This window comes from Aethalodelphis obliquidens, unplaced genomic scaffold (assembly GCF_003676395.1).
Source record: "Aethalodelphis obliquidens isolate GAN/ISIS:26980383/991018 unplaced genomic scaffold, ASM367639v1 scaffold7, whole genome shotgun sequence".
Lineage (NCBI taxonomy): Eukaryota > Metazoa > Chordata > Mammalia > Artiodactyla > Delphinidae > Aethalodelphis > Aethalodelphis obliquidens.
Window position 1 is genome coordinate 36,951,225 of NW_020837951.1, and position 19,203 is coordinate 36,970,427.

Here is a 19,203-nt window from a genome sequence, read left to right on the forward strand (position 1 = left end):
AATTCTTGGTGATGATGCTTCTCCTCTCTCTCACTGGGGTCTACTGACAAGGCAGTAAAAAAGGACCCACCATCTAGACACATAAAATATATGCTAGGCTCTGATGCCACCTAACTGGTTCAATTGTTTTAAAACATTTGTGGGCACTTCTGAAACTGGCCTGGACGTCACTTGCACAGCTAGGATCTGGGAGGACAGAGCCATTAGAGAAGGCCAGGCACCTTCTACTGCTCGACCAAAAACTCTACCCAGACAACAGTATCTTTAAAGTCCAAGGTCGACAAAGAGCTATCTTTCAGTGGGTCATCAATCCAGTAAAAAAGCTGGTCCAGAACTCAGTCTCCCTGATGTCTTGTCTACTAGATGAGCCACCAGAGATGATTAAAAATCAGGAAAACAAACAGAAAATAAGTTTCTACCTTCAAGTGGTGGAGTAGAGGCATCAACCATTCTCTAACTTTTACCACATAATCAGCATTCACTGCTCTGATCTTCCCATGACCTTGAAATTTGAGAATTTAAGTCACACCTAGCCCTTATCACTCTACCCCAGTGGTTTTCAACTAGGGACAGTTTTGCCCCTCAGGAGAAATCTGACAATATCTGGAGACATTTTTGGTTGTCACACTGAGAGTTGCTCCAGGCATCTAGTGTGCAGAGGCTAAGGATGCTACTAAAATCCTACAATGCATACAACAGCTCCCCGTAACAAAGCATTATCTGGCTAAAAATGTCAACAGTGCTAAGAATGAGAAACCCTGCTCTGCCCCAACCTATCAGTAGCTCACTGACCAACTTAGCTCAATAAGAACAATACTCAAACTCTGTACTAAGCCTCATTATGTGACTGTTAAAAGGACAAGTTTAAAATTTTTCTCCTTATGGGTACCAACTGCCAGACATACTGCTAGGCCCCAGGGAGACAGAAGGGTGGGTTAGATCTGGCTTCTAGACCAATTCTTTAACTCTTTCCCAGTTTTGTCAGCCAGGGAAAAAACAAAACAAAAGAAAAAAATAATGTTCACAAAAGAAATTTAAACATTAATCGGGTGGGAAGCCTATTTCATTCAAAGCATCTCCTCTGAATGAAATGACCTGCAAGGCTCAGGTCAGTTCCAGACTCAAAGGCTGTCATATGTGGGGTCAACTAGTGAGCCAAGAACTGCAGACTCTAGAAGGCCTGGTACACTGCAGTTAAAATGTTCTTCAGAGATCCTCAAAATACATTGGAAATTACACCAAAAAGCAAAGTAAGCAGTGCAGAGCTAAGCCTCAGTATCCTGATCACAACCACACCCAGCTGCAGGGAAACAAACAAAAAGCAACTGCATTCTGTTCAACAATACCATAGGGCAGGTACTGAGGAAACCATGTGAGCTCCTCAAGGTAGCCATCACCTACCTCTCCTGGGGGCCTAGGATGTGGTCTCTGTGTAGCATCAGATCTGGGGGTGGAGGGGTTGTAGCATCTTCTTTCGTCTCCTTGGGTTCACATGCTCCTCCCTTCTCCTCTTCACGTGCCACCTCCAAGGCTTTCTCTTGTTCTCCAAAACCTACTTGGCTGTCTCTGGAGAAGCTGCCAGAGCTGTGGCAGGAATGAATCAAGTTCCTCTCCCGGCGGTCATCATCTTGTTCGTGACACTGGTCTAGTTCACTCAGCTGAGAGCTTCCTTGACTCACGTTACAGGAGGAGCCATACCTACTACTGCTGGTGGGGCTGTGAGAATGAGAGGAAGACACATCAGTAAATACATACAAACTAAGGATCAGAACAAAGTAATGGATAAATCCAGGAAATAATGATTCTATCAGTGGCAAGGATCACAAACAGGAGGTTCCTGGGAAGAGAGGACCAAAGTTCACAATCTAGAAGAACTAGTCTCTGTTCAGCAAAATCACAACAGGAAAAATAACACAACATGCTGGGTTCTCCAATAGCACTTAACCTCAACCCTGCAGTTGACTTTGAAGAATTCTTTATCTTAACATGCTATTCTGTAAGTAGGGTTAAGAATTATTAAAATAGTCTGTTTATGCCTAAAATTCTCTACTCGGACTTCTTAAAAAACTTGTCCAGTGGCTGTGATTAAAGTTTTCTAATTTCCACAGAATAAAATAGATGGATGAACTCTACTCCCTTTTTCTACTACCTATTAAATTGAGATCCCCTTTTCTTCCTCTCCAATTGTAAATGTAAATGTGTGTTCCTCAGAATGAGCAAAGGAGAGTGAACATGTTCCTTCAATTATCTCTCAGCCATCTGTATGAGGTAATGGAAGCCACTGGGAAATGGAGGCTAGGACCAAGAAATTCCTCAGGGGAATGGTCTCATCAACATGGATGTTACAGTGGTATCCCTGGCAGCACAGCGAATGTCCCAAAGATGAACCTGCCCACCTATAACTGAGTTGCTCTCAGGACATGGCTCAGTTTCGGGCAAAGTGGACACAGTCCAACTCCAAGATCTGAGTCAGGGCCATATTAATGCATTTCTGTACCTGAAGAGAGGCCAGCCTAACCCTCTCTCAACCACCTGAATTCCCATACCCGGAAAGGAAATTTGTTCCCCTGGTATAAGAGGCAGCAGCTATAGCAAATGTGGCAGTGAATCGTGACCAGAAAGAATACTATTCAAAGTTACTCCCTTAAGCCGTATACTGAATTTGGGGGATTCAGTCCTATTCAAAATGGAGGGACTTGGGGATGATCTATCAATATAAGATCTATCCTAGCCCATTTGGATAGTTCCATCCCAAGTCAGAGGCCCTTCGTTTTACTTCTGGTATTCTGCTGGAAAGCCTCTGTGCAAAAGGACAAGGAATTTCCTTGCCAAAGAGTCAAGCTTTAACTAAAGGGCTTATGTTTACTCTTGGCCAAATGAAGATAAATCATTATTGTTTTCCAGTGATATTTTCCCTATGATTCCTCCCAATTATCTGGTATTTCCAGGCTGATTTCTGATTCTTCATCCCATGCAGGATAGGTACCAAGCCACTGTTCTGAGTAGTTCCCAGCACACATATACACATGAACACGTATGAGCACATACTCACATAACCTCCAAAGTACTTGACCAGCCTCTTTGGACTGGTTTGGGCCAGCATTCAAGGCAGCATTCTTAAAATGCCCTGTATGGTGCTTCTTCTTAGGGGAAATAATAGTATCCTTTGCAGGTGGACCCTGCACAATGATCCAGACTGAATAACTACAGCAAACGATAGCCCTAAGCTCCTGTGAGACTGTACTGAAAGCACTTATCAGACACCAGTCTCACGGGTAGTAAAATGCAGAGACTGGAAGAAGCTGTGCAAATCCATACGGAATATATATAGTATAGATTATTCCAAGCCATGCTTTGCATTTTGTATTTTACTTAATACCCTCATTGCCACTGGAGAAAGCATCTTAGAAGACTTGGAAAAGCAAAGCAAAGTAGGTCTCTCCTAGCTATTACAGATATAAGTGCCAAAGGCCCAAGGAAGCATTCTAGCCTATCATGTGGTTGTAATTAATATATGCCACTCAGTGACTTGCTGCCTCTTCTTGCCCTCCCTTCTCCATTCTGCATTATTCAAGGCAGAGCAAACCAGAGTGAGTAAATCTCACGACCTAGTCTTCCCTTTAAGCAGGAAGCTCCTTGTTCCAATAAATGAATTACATTTGGCAGAGAAGAGAAGATGACAATATCCACCTATTATTTCTTCTTACTTAACCCCTAATTAACATGAAGCTCAGGTGCTGGGAAAGACACAGGAAGGATAAAAAGCAGGCTATGATTAAGCTACCACTAAGTCACTGCATCATAAATGGTCAATTCTTTAAAATCATTTATGATGCTTTAGTTGAGAACAGGCCTTTTGCTGGTCTTTGGCTCCTTGATGTCATGTAGAGCAACTGGCTGCTGTACATTTGAATCAGAGTCAATGCTAGCAGGCGCTGTCTCCTCTTCATGTGTTTCTGGCTGGTGAAGTAGCTCAGAGACAGTGCAGTGTTCTTCCTCATGACTCTCTGAAGGACAGGTGGGGTCAGAGAGGTTATCTTTGGTACCCCCGTGTTCTCCAGATGCTGGGATTTCCTGATGGTTTTCCACTTCTCCAGGCCCTGAAAGCTCATGAGCACATATACTTGGCCTGGTCTCCAGCTGCCCAGAGGTCCCAGAGGGCTGAGTCAAAACCTTAGCTGGCTCAGCACTGGCCCCAGACACTTGAGAAGACTCCAAAGTTTTGTCAGCCTCACTGAATTTAAGGTCCTGATCACTGCTGATAACCAAAACTGGAGAGAAGGATTCTGCAGGCATTTGTTCAGGGTCCCATTTGTTCTGTTTCGGCCACGGGAATGAAAGATCCAGCTTCTTTCCAAACCTTAGTTTTGAATCACTTGCCACTGCACTACTCCCTTTCCCCTCATTACCTCCCTCAAATAGAGTTGACAACTTCTTAAAACTGGACATTAAACCAGTCTCTGCTGCCCTATTGCCAGAGGAGGAAGGCGAGGAAAAGAAAGAGCTCAGTGGTTTCCGATAGTCAGTAGCAGAGGATGGGAAATGGAGTTTTGGCCAATTGATCATGTTTGGGATTTCAAAATGAGGACTTGGCTGCTCCGTTTCCTTGGGGACTGCGGGTGGACCTTTCTGGGCATCAAGTATCCCATAGTTTTCTTTGGCACAAAGCACAGTTTCCTCCATCGGACAGTGAGAAAGGTACCCTTGGGTTTCCAGTGTGGCACTCTGGCCAACACTTGCCTCACTGAACACTGTAGTATTGGTTTCTAGTGAAGTGGTTGCCTGTAGCTCTAAGAAGTCTTGGTTTGTGGAGGCAGATTGCATATCTGGCTCTGGCTCAAGAGGAAGAGGTAGGTGAATTGGAGGAGGAAGCTCTTTGGCAATCCAGGTAGGTTCTGGATGCAACTGTGCTGGCAATGAGATATGCTCTGCTTCCAATGATGCCTCTGTGTCTGTACCCTGCAACATCCCCATGTCTCCTTCATCACTCAGAGACAAGACTCCTTGCCCAGTATTGTCCCCTGAGACAGAAGATGCAGTCTCAATTGTTTCAGAACGTTGGGGTTCTGGAATATTGTCAGGAATATTATTGTTTTCCATTTCAGTTGTTAGGTTAGGATCATCCGTCAAGGTCTCCGAGTCTGACTTTGCACTAACCACAGTCATTCTACAGTCACTGACTATAGCTTCTGAATTGAGTGCTCCAAAGGTAGCTTCTTTCCACAAATTTTCGGGAGGTACTGATTCTCCAGTATGTCTGGAACCACCATTTTGAAGCAATGCAGTAGCTGGAATAGATGATTCTTGTTTGTATGTCTCTGGTTTGGGACTTTTAAAAAGTCCAAATAACTCACCTTTGAGAGGCTGAGATGATGCACCAGAAGAAAAAGAGAAAAAGGAGTTTTTCTTTGGAGGTTTAGGAGAAGAGAAAAGCTCAGAGAAAGTTTTAGGAGGTTCAATTAAGGACCCAGAGAAAGACTTCACTTTGGTCACAAACCCTGAAAGCATTTCTACTGAAGATTCCAACATTGATTTGTCTTCCACTTTATCTGCATCTTGACTCTGGAGGTGCCCTGTACATCCTGGCTCCACAGAGGAAGAAGCTGGCTCCAGGATCTGTGTTAAGACCTCATCAGGGGCCTTTTCTAAGGGCAAGTTCAGTGGGTCACTAGTAAATCTTTCACTTTGGTGGTATGTAGTACATGTGTCAAAATGGTTGAGCTTTTCAACCAAATGGCTATCATGTGAAAAAGAGCTGGCTGGTGAGTTACTCAGAAAGGCTTCCTGTATGAAAGCCTCTTCTTCATGGGGAGATACCTCAAGGGTCTCTGGACCAATGAGCAGTGTTTCAGACTGTGCCTGAAATTGTGGTGAATGAGGAACAATGTCTTTTTGTGACTGACTTACCTGGAAATCTTTTAAAGATGTCCCTGGTCCATTACTGGAACCTAGTTTTCCTGGATAGTTGTTTTCTACATTGAACTCATCTGCAAGGGAGGTAACCTTAGTGGTGTTGCTAATGGAAACACAAGGAGCCATTTGCTGTTCATGAACTACCTCCGGGACTATGTTACCTCTAATGTCATTAGAATCTTCTCTAGTCATTGTATTACTCATGTCTACAAAAACACTTGGCTTCTTACAGGGCTGGGAAGTCACTGGAGCAACAGCTGAAAGGCTGTGTTTTTCCCCAGGAGTCTGCTGCTTTTCATCCAAAAAGGACAAGTTGAAGAAACTGAAAGAGCTATTAAGAGAGGTATTCTTCTTGCTGCTTGAGTTAGCAGTGGAAAAAAAGGAAGGAAGTGTGAATAGCCCTTCTCCTTGAGATGTGGTTCTTGGTAGAGTAGTAAAGGCTCTGTTCTCAGATTTTTCAGATCCAGTCAGGAAAGAAAATATACTCTTTCTGGTTGGTAATTCTGGTTGGGATGGAGATGTTGTGGCAGTTGAAAAACTCTGGTCTTTGTCAGAAAAATGATCTTGTTCATTTGAATTTCTTCTGCTCAGAATATCTAATGATATTTTATCACTTCTTGGAACTTCTGTCACTGTAGACACACCACTAGTCTCTACTGAAGAATCTCTGGAGGATTCTTTGAGACAACCTGTTGAGAAAGATGAATTTGGTGACTGGTAGAGTTGGTGGTCTCTGGAGGGTGCATCTTCGTCAGTCAAATGATCACCCTGGATCTCCCTAATTGATGGTTCCTTTAGCTCACTGTCATCAATAGTAGTCTGCTTGTTCAGATTTCTAACTCGAACCTTCCCTTTAGAGGAAACTGGTGCAGCAGGGAAGTTCCCAACATCCTGTTTAGTTAGATGTGCAGGATTAGGACTTGACTTGACCTCATCCTTATTAGTCACTGAAGAAACAGACATATTTTCAGTTGTCTGTTTAGGAGATACATTGGTTTTAAAGAAATCCCCAAGGGAACCAAAAACACTTGAAACACCAGGAGACTCATTCTTTTCCTGAGATGATATCTTTCTATTTTTATCACCATTCTTTTCTAAATTTGGTGATCCTTCTTTATTCACCTGGGTTTTAAAGAAGTTCAAAAATCGAGATTCCTGTTTCTCGTTTGCTACTGCACTTACTGAAGAGTCTTCTCCCCGACCAAAGAGTTTCAGTGCACTTTTAAATAATGTTCTCTCAGACTCTTTGGAAGACTGGTCCTGAGGAGGCTCACAATTCTTGCATTCATCCCTACTAAACTGTGATACAAGAGGAATTGAAACAGAATCAGCTGTAATCATCTTGTCGTCTTCTATATCTGATTGAGCCTGAGAAGTTGTTTGGTTTACCTGGAAAACAGATTTTAACAAATTTTGTTTTTTCACATGAACGCTTTTATTTAAAGGGAATTCTTTCTTCATATTTTTAGTAAATTCTGGTCGCTGAACATTGGATACCATTTGTCTCTCTGAATCCTTCTTGAGAAGACTTTCTTCCTCATTTTGGGAGTTACTCTCTAGTTGCTTACTCAAGATTAATGACTGAAGACCATCATTTGTGATCTCTGCTAAGTTTGATTGCTGATCTATTTTCTGCATGGCTGAAGACTCTAAGGATTCATTCTTATCAAAATTCAAAGTACTTCCAGTTGAAGCACCCAAAGCAGAAAATGACGAAGTCACTTTGTTCAATGATGACATCTCTTCTGTTTGCTGTGGGATGTTAGTCTTATTTTCAGGATGAACCAAAGAGGCAGCTTCTTCAGAAGAAGACTGGATCCACTGGAAACTGGAAAGGTTAACTGATGAATCCTTCGCTAGAGTCTGATTCTTATCTCCCTTTATAATTTGATTTTTATTTAAGACATGATTACCAATCGTTCGGGGCTGATTTCTGAGATCCAATGTACACTCAGAGTCTTCAGAACCACCCAGCCTTTCTTTAAAAGAGGCAAAATCTCCCTTTGACTTTTGAGGAGTATAGCCTGAAAAATCTAATGGTTGATCCCTTTGGCCATAACTTGACTTTTCAAGTACTTGTGAAAACATTCCTAAATTTAGATACATTGGTCCCTCACTTCTTGGCAAAACTACAGATAAATCAAGAGGGTCATCAATTGGTTCCTCTTCAACATACCACAGTAATTCATCTTCCCTGTCAAGTACTTTAAAACTGTAAGCAGGAATAGTGCTATCATCTAATGTAATACTTGATAGATCATTTGTCTGTAAGTCACAATTCAAATACTCTTCATAAGAACAATCAGGTATAAATAAATATGCATACTGCCCAGTAGAATCAGTAAGGAAAGAATAGATATATTGACCATCGTGGAACATAAAATATCCATAATCTCCATCCTCCGATGGCCACCACACTCCATTTTCAAGACATGACAACCATTCCTGGTATTCATAACAAACACTTGAATAAACAAAGTTTTCATCCATTCTTAATGAGTCTAGATCAACTACGGGGCATGTACTCTTCTCATAACCTGAAGAACAACTTAAGTCAATGGGCAATTCTTCTAGTGCCTTCTTAGTCTCATTAATTGGAAGATAACCAGAATTTCCATATAATGAGTTAGCTGCCCACATATCACCTCTCAATAAGTAATCTTCATTAAATGCTAACTGGTTGAATGATTCATGTGGTAAGTCACACCAAACGACACTGTTTAGATTTGTTCTCCACTCCAAGATATTTGCATTTTGATCTTTTTGGCAAAAATTTATTGCTGGATTTTCTGAGTCAGGCCACAAGAAAACATCGGCTGATGGAAATGTATTTTGATTCAACATATAATAAACTGGCTGAAGTTTTCTGGAATTTTTAGAGAAATCTTTTATATCAGAATCCCATTCATAAGAGAAAGGATTGTTCATCTCTTCAAAAGCCTGATAGTGGTTTGATTGACTAAGAATGTTAGTATTTAGCATAGGTGAATTTAACTTGTTAGAATTTTCATGTAGTTTTGCCTCAAGAGCATGGTGTGGTGTCTGCCTCTTAGCCAAAGATTTCTCTAATAGGTCCTGCTGAGCAGTTGGAGTACAGTGAAGTACACTGTTCTCAGAAGAGGGGAAATTCTTTTCACTTCGTTGGTTTTTCCATGTAGGAGGGCAATAATGGCTATCAACCCAAGCATCAGATAATGGTATGTTTTCTTTAGGTAAAGATAAGCAGCTTTTTATGAAGCCAGAAGTTTCCTGTTTTTCATGGTTCCTCTGGTTCTCAAAAGTCACACATGAAGTAACAGGGATCTCATCCAAGGATAAATGTTTTTTTCCATTCAAACCCTTTAGGTCACCTAAAGACATGGACTTTGTTTCATCTGGCTTACAATCAGTCATACTGCTATTTGATATCAAGTTAAATATTCCAGAGAATAAGCTCAGTGTATTATTCCTGTGAGGAGAGTCATCTTTCTTCACATTTAATTCTTGTTGATTAGACAAGTTTTCAAGAGAAGAAAACCTGTTAAACAGGCCAGAAAGGAGGCCTCCTTGGGTTCTTTTCTTGGAAGCTTTATCTACAAGTTTGTCATCACTCATTTCATCAACCAAGGTGGGTTTCGAAATGGTAGAAGTAAACGCTAATGAAGAGTCTGGTACTGTTGAGGATGTCACTTGTGTAAAATTCTTACTTCCTCCTAAAGAATCTGAAGGTATATGCTCTTTGGACACAACTCCAGGAATGTTTAAGGTATCTCTTTCACAGTTCTCTATTGCTGTGTGGTCACTTGAGTGTAATTCCTCTATACTCCCAAATTTCCCAAGATCATTAATAATACTTGGAGCCGAATAAGACTTTATTTTATTAAGTGTGACATCTTCAGGAGTATTTATTTGGTCACTCTTATTAGATGTCTTTATATCACCAAATTTCCCTAGATTACTATGAATATTTGGAACTGAACTAGATTTTAGTGAACTAAGTTTGGCATTTGCATGGCAATTTCTTTGGATCTCTTCATCAGTGGTTACTGCTGAGCCATGAAAACTCTGGTCATTGACAGTTTTATGGCCGTCAGTGAAAGAAAATTTAAACAAAGGGAGCATGCTTCCTTTCTCTCTTACATCCTGCTGCTTTTCAGAATGACTAAGAACTTTGAAAATTGGAATATCTAATTTTCCACTAAAGGAAAAGGAATGCCCACCTTTCTTAGGGCCCCTTTCCCATCCATCTTCCTCCAACTGGTGAATTTTCATAGAGTCTGACAAAGTTTCCTTTGAATAGGTCTCAGGGGAAGTGAGCAAAAACTGGCTAAAGGATTTTCTGAGTGGCTCAAGGAAATCATCATCACCAGTAATTTTGTCCCCCTCTAATGGTTTTGAAGATGGCTCTTTATTTGCAGTTCTGCTGTCAGCTTCACAATGATGTCCTAAAGTATCTTTGGCACATATTTTTCGTTGATCTGGTAACAGAGACAGATCTGTACAGGGTTCTCTTTCCAATGGACTCGCAACATCATCTTTCTCATTTGCAGAATGAGCTAAGTTAGAATGTTCAATGGCTGCTTGGGAAGACAACAAATCCTCACTTAGGGGCATTTGATAGTGAGGAGTTTCTCTATCACTCCTATCCAAAGTGACAATGTTACTGTCATTGCCAAGGGTATCTTCCCTTTGATTTGACTCCGAACCACACGCAACAAAGTTTTCCTTTCTCGTTGGCTTGCTCCGGTCATCATCTTTTTTGGTTTCATCCTTTTCCAAAAAGATTTTTAATGGATTTAGCATGCTGCAAAAAGACTTTATAACTGAACTCTGACTCTGTGAAGCAGAGTCCCTTCCAATAGTTTCTGTTGGATCCTGAAAGTTTAAACTTCCAGTTTTACTGTCCATGTGCTCATTTTCAGAGGTTTTGTCATGTTTGCCAACGTCCTTATTGTCAACTGTTTGAGAAGATAATGGAGATGGAGATTGTATGGAAAGACCCTTCTCTGATATTGACTTGGCTCTGGGTCTAGATGGCGAATTAATCGCCTCTGTCTGATTAAGAGTTTCTGTTTTCTCTGGAACTAAATAAACCAGCTTTTCCACAGAGGTTGTTAGATGCTTTGTGCCTGAACCCACCTTTTCTGTGAGTGAACTGAATAAAGAACCAACAGCACATTTTACTCCATTCAGCTCAGGGAAAGAGATGGCTTTGTCCTTGTCATTCTTGGCAATGTTTAAAGATGGTATTTGATCCCCTGGCATTTTCTGTTCTGCATTATTAACAGTACTATTGTGTTTAAGTGTTTCTTTAGTTTTTGAAAGGGAGCCAAATCTATTAATCTCCTCTTCCTTCTCTGCTAAATATTCTGACACTGTTTCTACCAAACACTGAAGCTCATCCATTGTATCAATATAGTCCTCCTTGGGTTCCTCAATAGAGGAAGGGGTCATCTCTTCCATGGGGCACCCAGACAGATTTCCAAGTGTGTCTGTAGCACAATTCATCCTTTGTGATGCGAATGCAGGATTTGCTCTATAATATTCTTCTGGAAAACCTCCAATATGATGGACATTGGATGGATGACATGTTGGTGACAGTAAATCTTCCTGCTTATCAGAAACGGGGGAACCCAGAAGTTCATCAGAAGTACTGCTGGCAGAATCTTCAAGAATATCTAATGGAGTGAAATTAGTGACATGCTGGATTAAGCCAGATGCCTTTTCACAGTCCTTAGAACAACCAGGAAGATCATAATCATGACTTTCCAAGTTAGTGGTCCATATGCCACTCTTAACCACAAATCCATTTTTGTAGGGACGCAAAACTGGGTAATTTTGTTCCTTCTTCTCAACGTGGCAAAGGTTACAATTTTCAGTGTTAGGATATGTACTTTTGAAGTTAGTCTTAGTTCCTGATTTATCATCATATTGGCTTTTTTCACTGTCTTCAAAATGACTATATAAGGGTGTCTTTTTCCTTCTCCTATCTATTGTATCATATTTCTGAGGATATCTAGAGAAAGTAGATGTTTCAAACTTAAGGTCATAATTAAAGGCAGTAGAGAATTCTGTCTCTTGGCTTTGAGATGGTATCTTTTTCCAATTCTTATACTTTGGTTGTATTTGTTGGCTGTAATATTTATCAGTTTTTGAAAGAGTTCTCACTTCTTTTACCCCTTCGTCCTTTAAGTTTATGTTACTGTTTTCTAGAGCTTCTTGTGACATCTTCCCCTCTATCTCCTCATATATACCTTCTTGCTCTTCACAGTCAACATCAGAGAAATATGAAATAATCCTAATTTTGTCATTTTGAACCTGTAAGCCTTGTCTGATGTAAAGAGATAAAAATGGAAGAATAGTAAGGCAAGAAAAAAAGGAAAAACAGGGAAAAGGAAGAAAAATTATAAGATTTAGTACATATTCAATGAGAAAACTAAAATTAATAAAATTATCAATTTGATAAAACCATTCAGACTGAAAAGACAAGATAAGGAAATCCACATGTTCTTAAATCAGTATTATAGCAATGTAGTCAAAAAGTTTTTCCACATTAGAAAAAGAATACCTAAAACAACTTTAAAATACTTCACTTGCTACCATTAACTATTTAGGATCCTTTTGTTTTCTAAGAAAGAAAGAAACAAACAAAATGAACATATTCCATCAATATTTAGAATATATTTACAATGCCAAAGTTTAGAACTGTTAAATAATCCATAAAAATATATCAAGGAATTTCAAGAAATCTAAATTTGTTGATGAATTTGGATCTGAAAAGCCGCCAAGCTGTTAACTTGCTGAAGGTTGTATTTTAGGCAGTACAGCCAAGAATATAGTCAAACATACTACTTTTAAAAATATATATATGTATAAAAGATAATAAAAATAATCTTTGACTACCATAAGTCAAACCCTGTTATAGTACCACAAAGAGAAAATTATTTAAAGCATCATAATTTGTCGTTTGTGAAATCTAAAGGCTATATGTATTGAGGATCACAGTGAAATGAAAACCTTTCCCTATACTGATTACAGAATCAGAAGCTACACGCCCAACTTAAGTCAGTGAATACAGAAGACAGCCAACCTTACTTTCACTGAAGTTAGAGACTGCCTATTTCCTGGGTACTGAGGTGGGGGTGGAGAGAAGGCCTGCAGACTCAGAGCTTGTCAGCTCAATGTGTTCTTTTATAGATCTAACAGCCATTAGCATTTATTTAGGAAACAGAAACAACATCAAAGTGGTCACTTAGTCACTAAAAATCGTCAAGAGTGAGAAACAGAATACTAACACAATCTCAGGTATCATCCCAGAGACCCTTAATTACAAAAAGAAAGGTAACTTTACATTGGAGAAATCTAGTATGTATGCCAGATTAACCAAGAGATCAAACTAAACGTCAACAATAATGAGACAAGGTAAAATGTGACTGCTGAGGCATTGTGAAGGAAACATCTATGCAGTGTTTTTTGCCAAAAATGTTTAACCTGATTCTAAACATGAAAAAACAATCAGATCAAACCAAATTAAGAGGCATTCTCAAAACTGGTTGGGACTCTTCAAAAAATGTTAGTGCCTCAAAAGACAAAAAGAAAAAAAAAAAAGTATGGGAATTTTGTTAGGTTATAGGAGACTACAGAAACAGGGAAATTACATGTAATGTACCATAATCCTTAATTGGATCCTGCATCAAAAAGGAAAAAATATATATAAAGAACATTATTGGGACAACTGGAAAATTTTAAATATGGTCTATATGTTAAATAATATCATTGTATTGTCAAATTTCTTGAGTGTGATCATAATATTAAGGTTATGTAAGAGAAAGTCCTCTTTCTTAGGAGTTACATGCTGAAGTACCTCCTGGTAAAGTAACATGGTATCTGCAACTTACTTTCAAATGGTTCAGAAAAAAAAAATGTATGTGTGGGACTTCCCTGGAGGTCCAGTGGTTAGGACTCTGTGCTTTCACTGCTGAGGGCCCAGGTTCAAGCCCTGGTTGGGGAACTAAGATCCCACAAGCTATGTGATGCAGCCAAAAAAAGAAAATGTGTGTGTATATAAACATATATTAGAGAGAATGAGATAAAGTAAATGTAACAGAATGTTAATACAACTGGCAAATCTAGGCAACATGAATATGTGTGTTCATTGTACTGTTTCTCTAAATTTTAAGTCTGATTTTTTTTAAAGTTGGGTGAAGAGTAGGGAGCATATATGTATGTATTTGCTTTTATACTAATAAATATATGATGATGGTCTACGGAAGGGTAATAAGAAACAAGGGTGGTAAGAGAACTAGGAGACAGGAAGGTGATGTAGTAGAAGAGGACAACAGGTGTGGGTGGAAAATTCTTTGCTGTATAGTACGTAGCACACCTTAATATATTTTTACATGTAAATGTTTTATGTATTTAAGAAATTAATAAAAAGGTTTTCTTTTTTTAAGTCCAGCAAAAGTACTGAATCTGCTATAGTGAGATCATATTGGTTTTCTTCTGAAGTTCCCAGGGAAATATTTAGGTAGGAAGAATTATCCAAGCATGTAACATCTGTGATTTTCTTTTTTTAATCTTGGTGAAAGGTGTATCAAAATCACTGGCTGGGCAGAGAGATGAGCAGGTTTTTTTCAGCCATCCACCCCAAGTGGGCCTGCCCTCACCTGATGATCATAAAGAAAGTTCTAACTGATGGATATGCATAAATGTGAACATATGGAAGAGGAAAAAAAAAGACAGAATCTACATAAAATGGCTGCAGGTTGATCCACCATACTGCTGTATTTCCTCTGTCACCTCAGGTTAAGGTACCCAAATCCTTGATGTCAGTTGCATCCTGGGACCTGCATACTAGGAAGAGAAAGTGCTTTGTTCCCAATACCCACCTGAGGGCCCGCCGCTCTGGATAATCGAGGTCATAACTTTGCACAGAGTCATTGCAAGAGTCCCGGGAACTGCCCTGAAGCAGCAGCTGCTGTGGCAATCGCGCAGGCACAGGGAATTGGTGCACAGAAGCATTGGGCTGGGAAGTCGTATGGTAAAGAGGTGGGATGCTATTGCTGGCCTCACTGCGATAGTCACTATCTCGGTCATCAACGGCACTATCAGGATCTTCAAAAGCTGTGGAATAAGCAGAGTCAGTCAAAGCACCCCAGCTTTACTTAGTTCTTCAGAATTTTTTTCTGCTTCTAACTGTTGTAGCCACAAGCCTGGACCTTGAGAACAAGAGCAAACTGAGCTGCACATGAGCCCAGTGACCTCAAGTCATGCAAAAAACTGTCTCAATATCCACAAGTCTCTCTCCTTATCGAATGAGATAAGACATTTGGTTTAATTTTAGTGCTGATTCTTAGAGGAGTTCCAAGTTGCATTTTCCCAATGCAGAATTCTCTGGAATTCTGCTTCTCTAAGCTATCATAACCCTAGTAAAAATCTGCTTTTAAATGTCTTAAATAGATTCTGCCCCTGTACTATTACCAAAATGGGGCAAAAGGGGGAGAAACAGTTTTTCCATCTCTTAGAAAAGAGAAATTTTTGTTTAAAGTTAGCATGGTGTTTTCAGACTCTAAAAACACATGGTTGAATCAAATAAGCAGGTCCACCATTGGAAGCTGGTCCAAGAAATCAGGAAGGTCAAAGCCAAGACTTAGAAGTCAAGTTAAAAGTTCTAGATGCAGCTGAGAACAGCAGCAGTCTTACTGTCTTGCTGCAACATTGGGTTTTTCTAATAATTTCTGTCGAGCACCCACACTCTGGGCTCAGAATTCCCATCCCAAGCCTGGGCTGAAGAAGAGGAAAACATGTGCACTGTCAATGGGGTCTTACTGACAATGCAGCCTAGTTTATCTAACAGCAGTGACTACAATTTCATAGAATTATTTCTGCTTTTCAGGCCAGCACCTGACTAGCTACAGTTTTTTCTTGATGTTAGCTAAAATGACCACAGTTACAAATCCTGCTCCAAGCAAAAGTAAAAATATGCAATACTGTGCTTGGAAAAGGAATTCAACCTAATAGTGTGCTGTAGTTTATTTTATATAGAAGTCATTTCTGATACCATATCCATATGTGTATAATTAATAAGGTCCCATATGTTCTTTCTTGCCAAGTTTCTATTAGGCTCACAATAAGGAAAAGGAACATTCACCATCCAAAATGGAGATACTTTTAGCAGATGATGGACTCCTCATATTAGGAATTTTAAAAAAATCTTGGTAGCAATGTGGACAGTGGAAGCCTCCTAATGACCATAAATTAGGCTTTTACAAGTAGGAGATAAGAACATATACTGATACAGTGGAAACAGAAAAGAGTTAATGAACTAGAGAAAAAAATCCAGACAGAAATAATACAACCTGGGGACAAACGGAAGGTAATAGGGAAATGACCCCTTGGCTTCTACATCAGACAACTTGGTAGATAATCCCACTAAAAGAGACAGGGAACACACAACATGTGGGTTCCAGACAACACTTGGGGTTACAGCTGGGAGTAGGGGTAAGAAGATCTTACAAGCTTTTCCCACTTGAGTTTAAGGCAACATGTGAACATGAGAAAAGAAGAGAATGATCAGAACTCCAGGGGAAAAAATCAGTATGAGAAAGAGGCTAAGCTTCAAATGGTCAGGAACAATACCAATCAAACATAGGGGATGCAAAGCATTCTGATTACAAAGCACTCTGATCACACATTAGGAAAGAGAGACTTTGGAGGTACTGATTTTAGACCTTGATGCATTTGCTGTTCTGAAGACTAGAAAGGATCAAGGGACAAAAACCAGTATGCCATTCAGACTTAATTCTTTCTGAACTCATGGAAGGAGTAAGTGTGAAGAAGTCAGCGCTGGATTATTCATGCATACAGATGAGGGGGCAGAGGCAACAAAAGAGACAAAGCCAAAAGTCTATTTAAACACTGGTAGGAGAATATGCTATTAGTTTATAATCTAGAGAACCAAGATTTAGTCTCCAAAGAAGCAGCAGTGATAGACAATCCTACTGCTTATGAGTCCAGAAGAGGGTAGCTCAGCCAGAGGTTAGGAGCCCAGGATCCAGAGCCAGAAACTACCTGGATAGACCCTTAGTTTCTCACTGCATCTGACCTACTACTCCTTAATAATGCTCTGCTTTATTCTGTTAAGCTAAGGGGAGGAATATTCCAAAAATTCCTAAAGGCTGACACATTTCCACACTGAAGGAATAAAGGGCAAATACTAAGAAATAAAGTGTCAGGACTTCCCTGGTGGTGCAGTGGTTGAGAATACGCCTGCTAATGCAGCGGACATGGGTTTGAGCTCTGGTCCGGGAAGATCCCACATGCCTCGGAGCAACTAAGCCCGTGCACCACAACTACTGAGCCTGCGGTCTAGAGCCTGTGAGCCACAACTACTGAGCCTGTGTGCCACAACTGCTGAAGCCTGCACACCTAGAGCCCGTGCTCCACAACAAGAGAAGCCACCGCAATGAGGGGCCTGCGCACTGCAGCGAAGAAGCCCCCGCTTGCTGCAACTAGAGAAAGCCCACGTGCAGCAACGAAGACCCAACGCAGCCAAAAATAAATAAATAAAAATAAATAAATTTATTTTTAAAAAAAGAAACAAAGTGCCTGTGGAAAGAAGAGGCCAGCAGTAGAAGAAAAGAGAGTATGAAAAGTAGGAGGGGACAGGAAAAAGGAAATACGAGGAAGTGAGGTGAGACAAAGGACAGGAGCAGAAAAAGGGTAGGTCAAGGGCAACAGCCAGCTTTTCTCCCCCTATACCATCCCTAGTTTCCTCATAAAGTAAATCTCCTAGCACCACCAAAGTTGATTAGAAACTAAAGAGGCAAATTAAGGAAAAGCCTTGAATGAAAGAATTGTACTTTCAGTGTAGAAGCGACAGTCTGTTACTGGCTCTACACTCTACCCCACAGTAGTATTTCACCTAGAACAGAAAACTTCTGGCTTCACTGAGAAAGACAGACTGAGTACAGGTTTGGTTACTCAGCTTAAGGCGGACTTGTGAGCTAGTTTGAGGGCAAAATTTGAAAAGTCCCTTGAAATTAAAAGGCTGGGAAAATTTACTCATTCAAATATTTATTGAGTACCTATCAGTGAAGGCTAAACAACACAGAAGACTCAGCATATAGAGTCAGTCTAATAGCAGAGAGAAAATATGGATACAAATACAAGGATGTATCTATCATGAGAATAGTACTAACCAAGTGCTGTATGAGTTGACGGTCAGGTCATTTCCTGTTAGGGTGAACAAGGAAATCATTATGGAAGATATGACTCTGAAAGACTGGAGGGTTTTCAATAGGTGAAGATGGGGGGCGGGGGAATACCTTCTGGAATCTGGACAAAAGCAATGGCATGAGTAAAGGCCTGATGGTGGAAAGGCTATATATATTTTGGCAAAACATTTTGTAGCTCATTTAGCAGGTACATGAAAGGACATGGAAGGGAATGAGAAAAAATAAACCTGGAAGAGTAGGATCGGGAAAGTAATTTAATCTGGGGCAAACATGGGCCCCAGGCAGAAAGCAGGCACTCAAACAAAACAGAATGAAATACTGAACAACAAGGCTCTCTAGTATGTGGTGCTCCTGGATTAAGTCCCCATCTTTAAATCCAGAATACAGGGAGAATTTTCAGAGAAGGAAACAGAATTCAAACCTTTTTTTTCTTTTTTCATGGCTTACTTTTTTCTATTTGAAAACCTTAAGTTATCTGAGCTCTCTTAGGCTGCCTTTGAGTAGTTTCCTGGTGCAAATACCCAGGATTCAGATGACAGAAAGTACAGCCCCATAAGAAATTCTAGTGACAGGACAAAATTTGGCCTCTCTTAGTATCTATTGGATATCTAATCATTGGGACTCAGTCAACCCACCCACCTCCCCTGTCAGATAGGTAACACAGACAGTAATGTCAGCCTAGGGCTGTGAATCTTGTTGGAAAGAACTAGATGCCCACTCTCTAAGCTCAAAGTTGAACAAAGTTGGGCTTCAGCCTAGCTGGCCTGCTCCAAGGAAAGTCAAACCACGTCCTCAGCCTCTTGTTCACACCACAAAACCAATGACCCCTCCTAGGATGAACCTTCTCCTTCTAGTCACTGCACTCCTTAGCTAAGAGACCAAAGGAGAGAGTTTCCTCCAAAAGGTAGCTGACGGTACTACTTGGCTCTGGGGAAGAAAAATCAGGAGATCCTGTCAGGATTATAACTGAAACTTTGGTTTGAAATGAAATTTCTCTCGCTCTCTCTCACACACACAAACACACACACCACACACACACACACACACACACACACACACACACACACACACACAC

At 40.3% G+C, this 19,203-nt stretch overlaps 1 protein-coding gene across 5 annotated transcripts in view; it reads right to left on the reverse strand.

The window, feature by feature from the left end:
* The window catches only part of UNC13B (unc-13 homolog B), a 226,154-nt gene that overhangs the window by 92,351 nt on the left and 114,600 nt on the right, over nt 1-19,203 (reverse strand). For all 5 annotated transcript variants that reach the window (XM_027105593.1, XM_027105589.1, XM_027105592.1 and 2 more), the window contains 2 exons: nt 14,781-15,015; nt 1,402-1,716 (listed from right to left, as the gene is read on the reverse strand). In XM_027105593.1, the coding sequence (XP_026961394.1) occupies nt 1,402-1,716; nt 14,781-15,015 (550 nt within the window). The remainder of the gene's footprint in view (nt 1-1,401; nt 1,717-14,780; nt 15,016-19,203) is intronic.